Source organism: Carassius auratus, chromosome 36 (assembly GCF_003368295.1).
Source record: "Carassius auratus strain Wakin chromosome 36, ASM336829v1, whole genome shotgun sequence".
Classification (NCBI taxonomy): domain Eukaryota; kingdom Metazoa; phylum Chordata; class Actinopteri; order Cypriniformes; family Cyprinidae; genus Carassius; species Carassius auratus.
Genome location: NC_039278.1, coordinates 8,763,690 through 8,781,162, shown reverse-complemented (window position 1 = coordinate 8,781,162; position 17,473 = coordinate 8,763,690). Strand labels below are relative to the sequence as shown.

Here is a 17,473-nt window from a genome sequence, read left to right as displayed (position 1 = left end):
AGTACCTTTTATGAAATTAATCAAAAGTGCCCCTATCAGACAAATAGCATTGACAAAATTGTGGTCAGGAAAACAAAATGCATTTGAGTTACAATTAACATGATGCATGTGTAAAAAACAGTAATAGATCACTCAAAAGTCGGAAATTCCTGTTTATTTATTAAATATCTGTCCGTAGGCATTGCTAACACAATGTTATATTTTGCTTGGTTGACTGATATTCACACTAATCTGTATTTTTATTATAGATTAGTAGATATCGAGTGAGGACCAAGATGGTGCCCTGTTAAGACGACCTTTTCAAAGCTTCTCACCAAAATGTATTGATTTAGAAATGCTACATCAAAGTAATATGTTGTTACATTTGCTGGACCAGTTACCAGTTCATCAAATTGACCGGTAAGCCCGGCTCCCCTTAGTTACTGTTGCACACCCAGACAAACAAGCGGAGTTGCTAACTGTCTTACTATGACAGGTCAGTGTGAAAACCTTGTCCCAAGATGTTTTTGGTCACAGAAGGGCCACCATTTAAGTGAGACTTAAATATGCCATGGAGTGATGTATAATTTTTTTTTTACAATAAATATGGTGGATGATTCATTTGGAAGAGAAGGTTTACTGATCAGAATGCAAGCAGGAGAAGTCTCATGTCACAATCACATATGACAACATCCAGGATTCATGTACCACAGGGCAAGATTAAATTCATTTACATTTAACCAGTTTAATATGGAGAGGCACTGAAATAGACCTTCGTTTATGTATTAGTAACCTGCACTGCACAGTTAACTATTCAGGTTTGTATGTTAGCATGGACTCACTATCTTTAACATTAGCTAGTTTTAGCCAGAGACACAAATGTTCAGCTTGAGCTGATGAAAACGGTAACTTAATTAGTCCAATCAAATCAACTCATCTTTATTTATATAGCACTTTAAACAGATTGTGTCAAAGCAACTGAACAACATTAATTTGAAAAACAGTGTGTCATATGCAAAATGACATATAAAGGCTGTTATCATCCAGCTCAGTTCAGTTGAAATAGTATTCAATCATTTGCAATCAAATCAACAATATTGCTGTAAATTAAGTGTCCCCAACTAAGCAAGCCAGAGGTGACAGCCGCAAGGAACCAAAACTCAATTGGTGACAGAATGAAGAAAAACCCTTGGCAGAAACCATGCTCAGTTGGGGGACCAGTTCTCCTCTGACCAGACGAAACCAGCAGTTCAATTCCAGGCTGCAGCAAAGTCAGATTGTGCAGAAGAATCATCTGGTCCTGTGGTCTTGTCCCGGTGGTCCTCTGAGACAAGGTCTTTAAACAGGGGATCTGTATCCGGGGCTCAGCTAGTTGTCCTGGTCTTCACTGACATTCAGGACTGTCTGTACATGCTGATGCACCATCTGGACTGGATCTGGTGGCTACGGTGACCTCGGAATAAGAGAGAAACAGAGTAATATTAGCGTAGATGCCATTCTTCTAACGATGTAGCAACTACATGGGGTGTTATGGGAAGTGTTCTCATTTACAGTTTATCTAATTAATGCAGCCTAAAAATTCTTGAATGGATTTGGATATTAAAAGCATATTACTGTGTTATGTTTAAACCAGGTTTAAGAGATGGGTCTTTAATCTAGATTTAATCTGCAAGAGTGTGTCTGCCTTCCGAACAATGTTAGGTAGGTTATTCCATGGTTAGGCGCTAAATAAGAAAAGGATCGGTCGCCCGCAGTTGATTTTGATATTTGAGGGATTATAAAACTGGCAGAGTTTTGAGAATGCAGCGGACGTGGAGGATTATAATGTAACAAGAGCTTGTTCAAATACTGAGGTGCTAAACCATTCAGGACTTTATAAGTAATAAGCAAGATTTAAAAATCTATACTATGTTTGATAAGGGAGCCAGTGCAGTGTTGCAGGACCGGGCTAATATGGTAACTCTGGCTGAGGCATTTTGAACTAACTGGAGTTGGTTTACTAAGCGTGCAGAACAACCAACCAAAAAAGCATTACAATAATCTAACCTTGAGGTCATAAATGCATGGATTAACATTTCTGCATTTGACATTGAGAGCATAGGTCATAATTTAGATATTTTTGACATGGAAAAATTGAGTTTTACAAAGGCTAGAAACATGGCTTTCTAAGGAAAGATTGCTATCAAATAGCACACCTAGGTTCCTAACTGATGACGAAGAATTGACAGAGCAGCCATCAAGTCTTAGACAGTGTTCTAGGTTGTTACATGCAGAGTTTTTAGGTCCTATAATTAACATCTGTTTTTTTTTTCAGATTTTATCAGTAAGAAATTTTTATATTGACTATGCATTCCACTAGTTTTTCCAAATTGGTATGTTTTGCCAGGCCACAAAAAAATATAAAGCTGAGTCTCATCAGCATAACAGCGAAAGATAACACAGGGTTTCCTGATGATATCTCCCAGAAGGTAACATGTAAAGCGTGAAGAGTAACGACCCTAGTACTGAGCCTTGAGGTACTCCATAATGCACTTATTTATATGATACCTCTTCATTCACTGCTACGAACTGATGGCGGGCATATAAGTATGATTTAAACCATGCTAATGCACTTCCATTAATGCCAACAAAGTTTTCTAGTCTATGTAAAAGAATGTTGTGGTCAATAGTGTTGAACGCAGCACTAAGATCCAATAGCACTAATGGAGAGATACATGACAACCAGAAAATAAACATTCCAAAAAGACTGGGAGAGATGGAAGAGCTTGTGGCCTAGAATGAGAGAGGCTAGGGCTGCTGTGAAAATGGCCTATTACATTGGAGTGCATGTGTGACCTTAGAGAACTTTAACCAAGTCTAGGCCCAAAGGTTCTTGACTACGCCACCTGGCACCTCTCACACCGAGATGTGCTTTGCATATGAACTGCTGAATAGCTAACCTAAATGAGCTTGGAGTTAAAGTGGAACTGACAGCAATTACCGAAACGAGATGGGCATGTTGTTGGAAAAAGATAGCAGTTGTAAAGAATTCAATAAGAGCACTGCTCTCTACTCTTTCAAAGCTCTCTGTGATGCCTTACTGTAGGTTTTTTGAGGCATCTGGTCTATTAAGCTATCTCTATAAGGCCACGGTCTGTGTGTGTCTTTTGGTGTTTTGCCATGTTTTCAGTATGATCCATGTTGCACACAAAGCACTACAAAAGAAAGACACAACACTATCTCAGGCTTCAAGTGTAATGGTATCTACGGTACAATAAAGGGCCTGAAAAGTAGGAAGAATTATAGATAGAAATTGAAGCACTCTGTAATTCACTTGACATTGCAGTCTGTGAAGATGAGAGTTCCCTTGGACAAAGGGAATACCAAACAGATATCACACAAAGCAATGGGCCCAGAAACTGTACTTTTAGAATGTCTGTCCCGGTTTTCCAACCAGACCATGGAAATAGCAAAGAGTGTCAATGCTGTGTTAAAATGTGATCCAGAAGGATATTTTACATAATTGAAATAGATTTATGTCTTTTACATAATATGCGACTATGCTCTCTATCAACCCAAAATGGGCCTGTACTGAGATTAATTTAGTAAAACTGCACTTACATCTCCTGATTTTTTGAAAGAGGCACACTTGACTGGATTTTATCCAAGCTTTGAAAAACTTTTCAATTTGGCACTGACATTACCGGTGGGGACCTCAACTTGCAAGAGATTGTTTTCAGCAATGTGACGCATAAGGAACTGGATGCGTTCAACTATGGCCCAGGAGAGACTTTCATCTTTGAGTCAGCTCCATATCGAAAGTGACTAAAGCATATGACTAAACAACGAGGACATGATCAATGCATATGATGCCAGGTTTAAACAAAGGATTTTGCTGCATTAGGTAAGGCAATGGCTATATATTATTTATGTTGACTGCCATGGTAAATTACATACAGCACATAATTTTCTGCTAAAATTAACAGTGGTTTGTAAAGTAGCCCCTTTAGTAACACATATGTATCGGGAGTGTTTATACTGCAATGTGACACTTTGATTGAAACCTCTTGATCAGTCGGAAATATTTTAAATGCATCTAGGGGAAGCTCATATTTTAGCCTTACCCTGGAGGTGGTTCACTCTCCGCATATGGGTTTCCCCCTAGAGCTGCTTCTATAAATCCTATTATTAAGTCAGTAGTAATTTAGTTAAAGGGAGTAGAAGAAAATAATGTGGAGTCTAAAATGTAAATACTCTTTCTTATGAATCTGGCCAGCTTGAGTATGCTGACCTGGAATCTAAATTAGATGGGATGCACACCTCTAGGGCACAGGGTAAGATCTAGACCAAAGAAAGAAAGAACGCAACTCAACATATATTTTTTTTCCAAATTAGAAAAGAACTTCATTAATTGAAACTCACATCTTGAGGGGACAGTGTCTATACCTCAAGAATTTGCAATGTTTATGTGCAACTTTTTACAGTAATCCTTACCAAAAAATAAATAAATAATAATTCTAAAGAGGCAGCCAGTACTTTTCTGGAGTTTGTTAAAAATGACAAGACTATCTCAAGAAATGACATAACCTTTGTGATCATGAAATTACTTTATCAGAAGTTAATAACTCGATAATAGAACATAAAATCACTAAATCAGTTGGAACGGACAGGCTTACCGCAGAGTTCTATAAACATTTCCCTAAATAACTGTCTCCTTTTTTATTTAAGGTTTCTGAAGAAAGCATAAACAATGAGGCTCTCTCCTAACTCTCTCTCTCTCCTAACTCTCTCTCTCTCTCTCAAGGTTTAATTACTATAATTCCAAAACCCCCAAAATATTTACTTTTAATTTACCATTGTCATCCTGTTTTTTCTCTTAACAATGATTCTCTTACTGAGAATAAAGTCTTCCTCCACACAACGCCTCTGCATTTGAGTCCTCCGTGATCCCAATTTGTGACACTTATAATTGCTAAAATACTAAAATTCTGTAATAGATGAGACACAATCTGTTTTTCTGAACATAGTTTGAACATTGAAAAGGCACATTGTTAATTATGTAAGGTTGGTTCTTGATTAGATTATTCAGACTTCAGACTCAGTCTTTTCTTAGATTTATATAAGGCGTTCGATTCTTTAGAGCACCAATTTATTTAAGTCATTACATAATCTTAGTTTTTGGGATATGCCACTTCCCCAAGTTTATCTATAGGAGTCAGACAGTGGTGTCCAATATCTGCATTTACTTTTTCCCCGAGTGGAGTTAAAGATCCGTTTGGCATGGGGGAGGAATGACCACCTCAGTCTGTCTGTGGAGCAGGGCAGTGACAGCAGCCCGTCCCTGAAACTACTCCTCTGGCTGGAGATGATACTGTGTAGCGGATGCTGTGGATTGTCCATGATGTCCATTCATCCAGCTGCACTCCCAGGTATTTGTAACTCTTTACAAACTCCACACAGTCACCGTTGAAAGACTCCGGTTGAGGCCTGGGCCTCCTGAAATCCACCATCGTCTCAATTTTTAAGTTCAATTTATTTATAGAGCACCATTAAAACAGCAGCAGCTGACCAATGTGCTTTACAGCATCAGATAAAATAAATACAAGCAAAACAATAGAAAATAATATCACAGATAAATTAATCAACAAGATATCAAAAGAAAATTGGAACACCAGAAGAAGTCAAATACCAAACTTATTCATCAAGGGACATTAAAAGCAATGGACAAATACTGAGTTTTAAGCAAAGGTTTAAAAATCTGTATTGTAGGAGCAAATCTAATATGGACTGGTAACCTGTTCCAGGGTTTAGGACCCGTGACAGTTCTACAGACACGTTCACCTCTTTGTTTAAGTCTGGCTCTGGGAACATTGAGCAATCTATGACTACCGGATCAAAGAGTTCGAGAAGGGTTCTGTGGAGACAGAAGTTCAGATATATATGAGGGGACTAAGTTTTTAACCCTAATCCTGTGGGATACAATCATTAAAATCAAATATAAGAGTCAAGTTTTTGAAATTGTATTATTTGAATCCCAATAAGTGGGAAAATAGCATTAATTTAATTTTCTGATGTCTCTTTATGGGTTTGGCCTTTTCAGGGTTAAGGGACTTAAAAACAAAAATGAGGTGTTTGAACTTTACTCTAAACTGGACAGGCGGCCAGTGAAATGAAGTTAACACAGGTGTAATCTGAGTGGATTTACAGAGGCCAACTGGAGATGGGCCAAAGAAGTAGTGTTCATTCCACAGTAAAGTGAGTTACAGTAGTCTAACTGTGCTGATATAAAAACATGAACTACTCTTTCAAAATCTCGAAAAGAGATAACAGACTTAGTTTAGGAAAGAAGGCAGGAATTTAATAAAAAAGGATTTAACCACTGAGTTCCGTTTGAGCTCTCTGACAAACAAAACACCTATGTTTTTATAACAAGAATTTGGGCTTGAAATATGGCATGGTGATCATTAACAAACTTTGTGGGAATGCCACTAGGGGGATCAAAGAATATGATTTCAGTTTTCTTTTCATTAAGATAAGGAAATTTGATGACATCCAGATTTTTACATCCTCCACACACTCCATTAGAGGGTGTCATCCGCGTAGCAATGAAAAAATACGCCCTGCTTTCAGAAAATAGAGCCCAATGGGAGCATATATAGTATAGATCCCTGCAGGACCCCCCATGGGAGACTGGCAGCTGATGACATGAGGTTTCCACTGATTCACACACCTGGTCAGACATCATGAGAGACTCTGTCGCTCCTCTCAGCAGTGGCTCATCAGTCATGGTGGTCTCTGACTCTCCGTCTAGGCTGGGTTGTGGCTGACGCTCCGCATAGTGCGGTGATGGTTGGCTGGGCTCGGTGTCAGCTTGATTTCTGTATTGGGGCGGACGCTCTCCAGACACCAGAAAACCTATTCCCTCCAGCTCAGTCCTGTGGTATCTGGGAGGTCAATTGGGAAATGGTAATTTGCGCTGATCCAGAAAAGAGACTTTAGAGTCTTGTCATCAAAAGGGAATGTGATTGTGAGACGAGAAAAAACAAAATTACATTTTATAAAATTGTGACTCTCCTGAGCCACACCAGTGAACTTTGCTGTCCACTCCATTTTTGGTAGGTCGGTTCTTCTGTCACACTATGTAGAACACACTCAAAGATGAAGATGAAGGTAAACAATCTTTAATAATCCACAGGGGTCTGTAAGATTATTTTAAAGAATTCTCTTATTCTCATCAAGCCTGAATACTTTGATCAAAAATACAGATACAAAAAAAAAGTAATCATGCATATATGCTGCTTAATTTTTTTTATCAATTTAAAAAATATACATTTTCTGATACTTTTTCGGGGTTCCCGGATAAATAAAAAACTAAAAAAGAAAAGCATTTATTCAAAATAACAACGTTTTTCTTTACCAAAAAATACTGACCTTATGCTTTTGAATGGTAGTGTATATGGTTAAAAAAATTATATTTTAAATAAATGTTGTTGTTTTTTTTGTATTATTCATCAAAGAATCCTGAAAAAAGTATCACAGGCTATAAAAAATTTAACAATACAACTGTTTCCAGCACTGATAATAAATCAGCATAGTAGAGTGATTTCTGAAAATCATGTGACACCGAAGACAGGAGTAATGATGCTGAAAATTCAGCTTTGGCATAACATATATAATAATAATATAATATAATAAATTATATTCTAAAGTGTATTGATCAAATACATGCAGACATGATGACCATAAGTGTCTTCTTGCAAAAACATAAAATATTAATACATCTAAGCATTTGACCCCCCCCCCCCCAAACAAAATAAAAATAATTTGAGCATGTAGTACAAAAAAGGATAGTAATAATAAACATTGTTATCTTGTTTATGCATTTTACACTAGTATTTCCTTTAATTTTTAATTTTGAGTTTGTATGACTGAGAATGACTGTGCTTTTAAATGCTTTAATGTAAGAGTATAAAGCCTCTGCATTACTTCAGCTCTAAGCAGTGCAAAAGGAATATGGAATTTTGACAGTTATTGGGGAAAGTGGAGTAAGATGTTTCAGTTTTCTCATAAATTCTACTGTACGCCTCAGAAATATGAGACATATGAACTCCATCTGTAACATAACGGCTTAGAAATATGACTTTATTATAAATTGACTGATGACATGTCATGAAGAAATACAGTATGCATATGTCCTTTTTGCAGTGTAGTATGAGCAAAGCTCTACTTCTTCCGAATTCTAGAAACAATGGGAGAACTTTCTTGTGACTAGACAACAACAACGAAAAGTTTGCAAAAAGATGTGTGAATTGAGAAAACAGTTATCCATTTGGGACTATTTAACATTCCAGCAATGAGTTTTCATTGGAAACATAAAATGTTGGTCCCTGAAGAAACTGAAGTTTCTTCTAACGATCTGAAAGTTACTAGTGGATAAAAAAAAGAAAAAGAAATCTGATACTCGCTTTGCTGCCCTTAAGACTTGATCAAGAAGTCCAGCTTCAAATGAAACACTGTTTGTGTCTGGGTGTGTACTGTATGTGTGTGTGTGTGTTTCTTTTTTCCAAAATCCAGGTCTAAAAGTCATGCGACAGTGTTTGTAACAAGTAAAATGCACCAGAAGACGAGGTTCTCCTGGTTAAATGCTGTTTATTAAAATGGAATTCCCCTACATTGCTGATGGCACACCATGAATTGTTGTTAGTTCTGCTGACTAAGACCTGCAAAGATCACTCTCACAATAACAAAGACATGTACATCTTTTCCAAAAGACGCTGCCAAAGTCCTGCAGTTTAGGGCAGATTCGGCTCAGGTCAAAGCCGAGATGAACGGAGACAGTAAATGGACTTAAAGTTTAGATATCCATTAGGGGAATAAAATTCTGTGACATAAACGCACAACATGCACCGCTGGACATTTTCAAAAGTGTGATCAGTTTAGGGGAATCTTGTTGCACAATTTTGCATTTGATGTTTTTATTGGCACACAGGCCATAAAAAGTCCTAAAGCAGATGTTTATGGAAGGAAAGGATTTGGCAAAGATGTTATGTTGTGCAATGCTAAGCAGGGGCGAGACATGGGGGCTGTCAAAAATCTCCAGACTCCCAGTAGGTCCTTTCCCCATGCTGAAACTTCTCTCTGCTGACCAAATATAGAAGTTTGAGATATTAGAGATATTGCACCAGGCTTTCTATTCATCTTTATAATGTGGGAACTCTTAAATCAATTGTGATTGGTCAAAACAGCAAATCCATTCGATGGGAACCATGTTCTTCTAATGCAACAGAATGTAAAATCTAGGCAAAATGTGAAGTGGGCGTGACAGAGTCTCAGGTTTAGTTGCTATAAAAAGTGTTAACGAAACAGAGGAGGAGATAAGAGCAGCTTTCGCCGTGAAGAAAACATCATTCTTCTGAGAATCTCTGAGGTAAAGATGATACATGCAGTCTATAGCCATTATTCAGCACTTTAGAGCCACATGTTTTTGGTTTGTGGATGCACATAATAAAATCAAAAGAGCACTAACTAAGTCCTCGTCTTTTCTTGCAGCTTTTATGGAAACACAGCATTCAGCCATGAGGTTTCAAATCCTGTTTTTTCTCCTGGTGCTGACTTGCATGTTTCCCAGTGTGGCACCAAGTAAGTATTTAATTAGTTACGTGATATGGCTTTTATTATGCATTAAGAATGTGATATTTATAATGTAAAATTAAATATATAATTTTTTAAAAGATAACTTTGTAATTTTGCACATTTCTGAAAATGTTTAACCTAATGTTTAATCTAAACGTTATAGATTTTACACCATTTGTAAAAAAAAAATAAAAAAAAAATAAATCAGCATATATATATATATATATATATAGCATCTTAATTAGCTGGTTTTATTCAAGCCAAAAAATATTTTAACATTACTGATCACCTTTTGTATGGGTAAAATCATGTAAAAAATAAAAAAATAAAAACCTAACAATTGCAGGTTACCACTTTTTTACGGTATAAAAAAGATACACTGTAAACATTTTAAAAATAAACTTTTTTGAAGTTGTGAAACAAAGATTATTTGAGTGCAATAAGTCAATGTGTTCTACGCTTTTTTTGTGCTTTTTTTCTGTCTAGATAGGTACTGTATATTAATGAATAAATATACTATTGATTTATTCTCAGGTCCCTCTAATTATGAAAACTGCTGTTTGAAGTATGCAAAGATAAAGAAGGACTTCTGGAAAAATGTTGTGGATTACAGAATGCAGGACAGAGATGGAGGATGTAACATTCCTGCTGTTGTGTGAGTACATAACACTTCAACACAATCACATGGAAATCTGGAATTCATTTTACCAGTAATACATAGTTGTCCCATGCAGCAAATACACAGCAGATTAACAGCCACGGTTGTAGAATTATGTATTTCCTTTTCTGGTCTCCAAACAGATTCATCACGAGGAAGAGCAAAAAGCAAATCTGTGTTGATCCAAGCCTACCCTGGGTAGAACAAGCGATACAGAAAATAGATAAGAAGAAAGCAGGCACTGCGTAGTCTATGAGTTTGAGAGGCAGCTTTTATCACCCACTGCAGACCAAATAAAAATGTTTATATTACTAACACTAATGTAACCATGTGTAGTTTATACCACTATCAATCCTGCTGATCCATATTTTCTACACCTATGAATAACTATCTTCATGCAGAGGTTCATAATGAACTGGATTGTATTGTCTGCTTCTGTTCATTGTATTAGAACAATTTGAATGTATGAACTGTGAATGATTGCTCGCTCTGTCTACATGCTTCATAATTATCTTTTTATACTGTATATGTATTTTTTTTTATGTACATTACCTGTAACCAGCATAGCCAACATGTAAGTGTGTGTGTGTGTGTGTGTGTGTGTGTGACTGAGTGGGTAAGAGAGCAGAATGTATACATTTTATAATAAAGTGTTGCAATTGTGCATTTAAATTGTCACGTCTTTTTCTTTTGTGTGCATCTGAGGTGGACACTAATCTAGCATCAAAGCGCTATTTGTTTTTTCAATAAAATTAAATACAAATTATTATTATTATTATTATTATTATTATTATTTATTATAAGTTATTTCAAGTTACCAAAACTTAAGACACTGATTAATTTAACCTTTAAATTCGATTTTATAATGAGAAAAATTTGGTAGTAAAACAAGTTTGCCTTTCATTGCCTCACCCTTCTCCTGTTAGTTCAATGCCACTGAGCATGTGTTTGTTCTTGCTTAAGCTCTTTGTGATTGATTTAGGAGATTCTTATCTCTGTATCGTTCAAATGCCTAAGTATCAGCTTGAGGTGTGACAGGTGATGCCTAAACTTGCTGGGGCGAGATGAATTACTGAGTCGAGTTTCTCCATTTCATGCCAAATGCCCGCGATTCAAATACTCTAGTTCTTAACCTGTCATCGCATCCATTTAATCTCTCTGTGCGGGCCAACACCTTATTTGTTAAGACATAATGCATTTTACTTAAAAATGTTGCCTTTGTTCAAGGATGCTATTAAATTCCAATTCCACACGTGATGAGACAATACAAGCAAAAAGTATTCATGCAAAAAGTAAACCCTTGTGGACAATAAGTGCACTTAATTGTATTAAATGTGCACGTGTAGTGTACTTTAAATCTTAAAGGTATATTTAAAAAAAAAACTGTGCTTGTAAATAATATAATATTAATGAAATAATAGATAACTTAAATAGAGTAAACTTCCATGAATGTTTCTCATAATTAAATGCACTGCAAAAGTGCACTTTGTAATAATGTCAAATGAAAAGATTTACTTTGTAGTAAATTACATTTAGAAATCTTTTGCAATACTTTTAAGTAGTACCTTATATCGCAATTAAAGATGGTGACTAAAATACTGTACATACCAAGGAAAATATACATGTATTGAAAAGTAGATAACTGAACTGTGTTATTCAAAATTACAATTAAGGTTAATATATTTTGTGCTCAATTGTAATGTCATCATTACAAATATGTAGTTGCAAATATATTTAAATACATGACATACAATTTTTACCATTGCATTTTAGGTTACCATAAATCCTTGCCATACATTCGGCAGTATTTTTAAAGAAAAGAGGAGTAACTGTGAAATTACATACATATGTTAAAAAGCATTCTAAAATTCAGATAATTGCATTGGATTTTAAACTATAATAGATTTTCATTTAATTTCAAGTTCTGTGCAATTACTTTAGGTGTTTGAAAACATTCAGTTCACACTTCAGCATATTTGCTCATCCATATTGTTTTACCTCCATATGACTTTCTGATGTGGGAAACAACGTTATTTATTCTCTAAAAGCAAAGGCATACTTCCCTCCTCATTTAAACTAAAGTTTTGTTTTGATATTTTCCCAAATCCCCCTGTGCTAATGTTGGCAATAAAAGTTGACTGTGCCTGGAAATGAAAAAACGAAAATAAATGAAAGTGTCCTGTCTGAGTGCAAAGTCATGCACTGTAACACTGTACAGTCATAACATAAAGATAATTATAAATAATACTGATGTTGTTTCAAGTATGAATTACTTTATTTCCTCTGTGGAACAGAAAAGTAGATATTTAAAAACAAACACAAAAAACATTGGGGTCCGAACAACACTGGGACTGAGACTTTTTCTTCATCAACATCTTCTTTCATTTACACAGAAGAAAGAAAGTCAGGATTGGAACAACAGAATTTTTTTTTTTTTTTTTTTTGGTGAACTATCTCATAAAGCTAGTCTAAAACATTTTCAGATGTGCTTTTCTCACTCTTTTTTTCTCTCTTTGTAGTCTTTCATACACACATGTAATCAATTGTTATGTGTGGTTCGTAATTAGAAGACCCATAAAATGTATAACTACGATTAATTCCGAAAGGCAGTTAACCAGCCGCCCATGAGCATGTCACGCTCAGCCATCCAAGATTTTGCTGATTTTGCACTAAGAAATATTTTAGAATCTTTGAAATTAGTCTCAGATTGTATAATTGCAGTTTATGCCAGACTAGTTGTACATTTTGATCTTTTCCTTAAGACACAATTCTCATTATATACAATGTATCTATAAACTAAATCTAATTTGCATATTTATGTGTTTTTGGGGCAACATGTAATGAAAAAAAAATGGGTGTGATAATTGACAGGATTTTCATAATAATATATATCATAGAATATTGAAATATAATTTATTTCCCTATTCATTCGTTATGGGTCCCAAAGTGCATAATAAACATGCTTTCAGTCCCGGCGTCCTCATATGAGGACATGTACAAAAATCAACATCCTGCTTCATAACAGAGAGTCATATTTTGATTTGAAACCCCATAACATTTTCCTGAGATGTTGTTTATGACACAATTTAAAACATTGACAGATTTAAATGATAATTACAAAATATTGCCATATTTCCTTAAAAGTATCACTAAATTAATTTCAGACATTTTGATGACCAAGGAGAGGGAGTGGTCATGGTGAAACATTCAATAATATAGTAACTCTGAAAAGCCCTGAATGTGCTTTATAACTGTACAGTCTCAGAGAAATTAATAAAAATATAGTGTCCTCATATGAGGACATGAATTGTTTAAACGCTATTAAATGTTTTAAATTTGAGAGGTTTAAAACCTGTGCAAATTATGAACTTTCATAAGGACGAAATAGTGGTCTGATTGGACAGTGACAAATCCGGCAACTGTCTTGATCAAGCTACTTTCACACTGGCTCAAGCCATTGGCCAGTCTCTATTGTCAAGCCTGTCACCTTAATTTTAAATAAAAGTGCAATAATACAACTTTGATGATCAACACTGAAAAAGTATTGCAATAGCTGTCAAGAATACCTGACATGGTTCATGGGTCAGTGCGCTCATCTTGCCTTCAAGTTTTAAGTTTGGCTGGTTTCCTGTTCCTGTTGGTTAGTTGATTCTTGTCTGTCTGTCTTGTGTAGTTGTGCTTCTGTCCCTCGAGGTGGGATTCTCTGGACCTATTTCCCGCCTGCCTAGGATTCCTGCGCTGGGTGTGAGTTACTGCTGCTTGAATGTGGTCCGGACGTGATTCATCTGGGATTATGCCATTGTCTTCCTATATTCTCATTGCTGACTGTCATTGCTGACTCGCACTTGGATCTTGTGACTCGATCTTTGTGACAGAACAAATTTGTGACAGACACAATAATGAGACTTTTTAACGTGGTGTCCAAGCCCTGGTCGCTCAGGTTTCGGAACTTACCACTCAGCTTCATCGCTTCAAGTTGGAGACCGTTTCTTCTCAGCAACCACCTGCGTCCAATCCACCAGCCGCCGTGGATCGAAGCATCCATTCTCCTGAGCCTCGTCTACCACCACCAGCCTTTTATTCCGGGGGAGCCCCAGTTGTTTCGCTCATTTGTGGCTAAATGCTCCCTCTATATTTCTCTTCATCCGTCATCCTTTCCCACTGAGGATTCTAAGGTAGCCTTCATTATAACTTTGCTCACTGGATGAGCTGCAAGCTGGGGAACCACTGTGTGGGAACAGAGACTTCCGTGCTGCGTCTCCTTCCAACTGTTTTCGCAGGAGCTGAAGAAGGTATTTGATCGTGCTGCTTATGGCAGAGAGGCAGCTAGACTCCTCGTTGAGCTGCGACAAGGGGATCGCACCGTAGCCAATTATTCTATCGAATTTCACACTTTAGCCACGGAGTGTGGCTGGAAATTCTGATGCGCAGTTGGACCGGTTTCTTCACAGACTTTTGGACACCATCAAGGAATGTTGTAATATCGTTCAACGATCAAAGAGGAAGGAGACCGGAATCTGCGTTCTGAGGCTCGTGGGTATTTATTATACAACTTAAAAGAAAACAGAAAATAAAGTCGCGCCACATGCGCACCCGTTTAAACGTCTTTTCCTCTCTGTGTAACGCCCGTCTGCTTTGAGGCTTCCCCAGCTCGCCTCCGCTCAGATTCCCCACGAGTCCTCAGCTCTCTCGCTCTTCTCTGGTTGTCGTGCGGCTTAAGTACCGGTTCCCCACGCCAATCACTGCAATGAGACCCAGCTGTTAACAGTTTCTCACCTGAACCACTTACCACCGCTCGTCTCTTCATTCGCTCTCCCGTTGCAGGCTTCGCTAAACCACACCTCCGCCGCCACATACCTCCGCCGCCACATACCCCCACCGCCCGACTCAGGCCGTGGCCATCCGGCCTGCAGCCCCACCCCCCTCCCCATTCCTGGAGAGGAAGTCGGCCACAGCCATCTGCGCCCTGTGAATCACCTTGAACTTAAATGGCTGTAAAGCTAGATACCAACGGGTGATTCGCGCGTTGGTATCCTTCATGCAGTGGAGCCACTGGAGAGGTGAGTGGTCCGAGCAGAGGGTGAACTCCCGTCCCAGGAGGTAATAGCGAAGGGTGAGAACCGCCCACCTGATGGCCAAACACTCCTTCTCTATGGTGCTGTACTTAGTCTCTCTCTTCGAGAGCTTCCGACTAATGTACAGCACCGGGCGGTCGTCCCCCTCCACCTCCTGGGACAGGACCGCGCCCAGCCCCCTGTCCGACGCGTCCGTCTGCAAGAAAAAAGGGAGAGAAAAATTAGGAGAGTGCAGGAGCGGCCCGCCACACAGGGCAGCCTTAACTCGGGTAAAGGCCTGTTGGCACTGCTCCGTCCACTGGACCGTATCCGGTACCTCCTTTTTAGTGAGGTCAGTCAACGGGCTGGTGAGGTCCGAATAACGAGGAATAAACCTCCTGTAATATCCCGCCAGCCCCAAGAACTGCCTCACCTACTTTTTGGTCTTGGGCCTGGGGCAGGTTGCAATTGCTGCCGTCTTATCGATTTGGGGACGCACCTGCCCGTGGCCCAAGTGGAAGCCCAGATACTTTACCTCCACCCGCCCAACTGCACACTTCTTCGGGTTGGCCATCAGCCCCGCCCGTCTCAGCGCCCTGAGGACCACCCTCACATGCTCCATATGCCGCGGCCAGTCCCCACTATAGATGATAATATCATCCAGGTAGGCCACGGCATATGCAGCATGGGGCCGCAGTACTCGATCCATGAGGCGCTGAAACGTAGCTGGGGCCCCGAACAAGCCGAAAGGAAGCTTAACAAATTGGTGTAATCCGAACGGCGTGGTGAAGGCTGTCTTTTCTTTGGACATGGGAGATAAGGGGATCTGCCAATATCCCTTGGTTAAGTCCAATGTCGAGTAAAAACGAGCCGTGCCTAACCGATCGAGCAACTCGTCAATTTGCGGCATTGGATAAGCATCAAATTTAGATGCTGCATTCACCCTGAGATCCTCCTCCCCACTCACTGCCGTCGCTAGCAGCACTGACTCCTCCCCGCTCCATTTTTTAAGGAGGTTGAGGTGGTAGATTTGCCGTGAGTTGCCTCTATCTGTTCGTACTACCTCATAATTGAGATCTCCTATCTGCGCCGGGCGGTGGCACTGGACCCACTGGGCGGTCTTCTTTGGAAGGCGGGAGATGAACTGCTCTAGCACCACCGCGTTGATGATGGACTCGGCGTCGTTGCCTCCAGCCAACAGCCACGAGTCCCGGAGCTGCTGTGCCAGTACAAAGGGCCGGCCTGCTTCGCTCAGCTCCAGCGCCCGGAAGCGCTGCCTGTGTTGTTCGGGGCTGAGGCCGACCCTCTGGAGGATGGCTCTTCTCAGGTCGGCATAGACCAGGAGGTTCGGGACGGGCAGTTGTTGTGCTGCCTTCTGGGCCTCCCCCGACAGCAGTGGGATCACCCGGATGGGCCAGCTGTCCATCGGCCACCCACATGCCTCAGCCGTCCTCTCGTAGGTCCAGAAACGCCTCTCATTATCATAGCATAAAGTATTTTTAATACGACTGACTTTGTATTTAATGTGAATTTAATAAAAACATTATAAGTTACTAATTAGTAGAGTTGTTCCGATTCCGATACTAGTATTGGAAATATCTCCGATACCACAAAAAATTCTGGCATCGGTGAGTACATGAACCCATATACCGATCTGATACCATTTTCAATTACAAGACCTAGTTATGACTGCTAGCTTTGCCTTACCACTGCACGGATCTTCTTCGCTGCTCAGAATGCATTGCAAACACAGGAAGTTGTGCTGTGTTGCCACAAGCAACCCCTGTTTAGAGCAGCGAAGAAGAAATGTAAAGTGCGTTAGCAGCACTGATCTATATATGACTGGATCGCTCATCGCATTCTAACCTGCCAACAGACAGTGATGCATCTTCTATATTATAGATCAGTGGTTAGCAGTATGTCTCTGTAGTACCGGTAGTTACGGACTCCCGAGTATATTTGGTACCCGCTGTGTTCAGTCGCTTCCGTGTTAGTCAAAGTGCAGGGCTCCAGACGGTAGCCGAATATATACTAGTGTCTGTGAATATTAAACTGCAAAATACTATTTAAACATTACTCCTGTAAATTCTACACCTCTGTGGGTGACGGGGGCAGATGCGCAGGAGCTCGCTGTTTTGTACTCTCTACTGTGTTTCACCATGTGAGGACA

General features: G+C 39.0%; 1 protein-coding gene across 1 annotated transcript; it reads left to right on the top strand.

The window, feature by feature from the left end:
• The first annotated feature begins 9,233 nt into the window (after positions 1–9,233).
• Positions 9,234–10,778, top strand: LOC113055145 (C-C motif chemokine 21-like). Its single transcript, XM_026221161.1, has 4 exons — positions 9,234–9,385; positions 9,508–9,597; positions 10,126–10,246; positions 10,393–10,778. The coding sequence occupies exons 2-4, from the start codon at positions 9,513–9,515 to the stop codon at positions 10,496–10,498; spliced, it is 312 nt and encodes a 103-aa protein (XP_026076946.1). The 5' UTR covers positions 9,234–9,385; positions 9,508–9,512; the 3' UTR covers positions 10,499–10,778.
• The last annotated feature ends 6,695 nt before the right edge of the window (positions 10,779–17,473 follow it).

What these genes read in the sequence shown, in the direction of transcription:
- LOC113055145 (XM_026221161.1), top strand. Translation starts at nt 9,513, where the DNA reads ATGGAAACACAGCATTCAGCCATGAGGTTTCAAATCCTGTTTTTTCTC. An exon ending in GTTTCCCAGTGTGGCACCAA is followed by an intron (nt 9,598 to 10,125) that starts GTAAGTATTTAA and finishes ATTTATTCTCAG; the next exon opens with GTCCCTCTAATTATGAAAAC. An exon ending in TGTAACATTCCTGCTGTTGT is followed by an intron (nt 10,247 to 10,392) that starts GTGAGTACATAA and finishes GTCTCCAAACAG; the next exon opens with ATTCATCACGAGGAAGAGCA.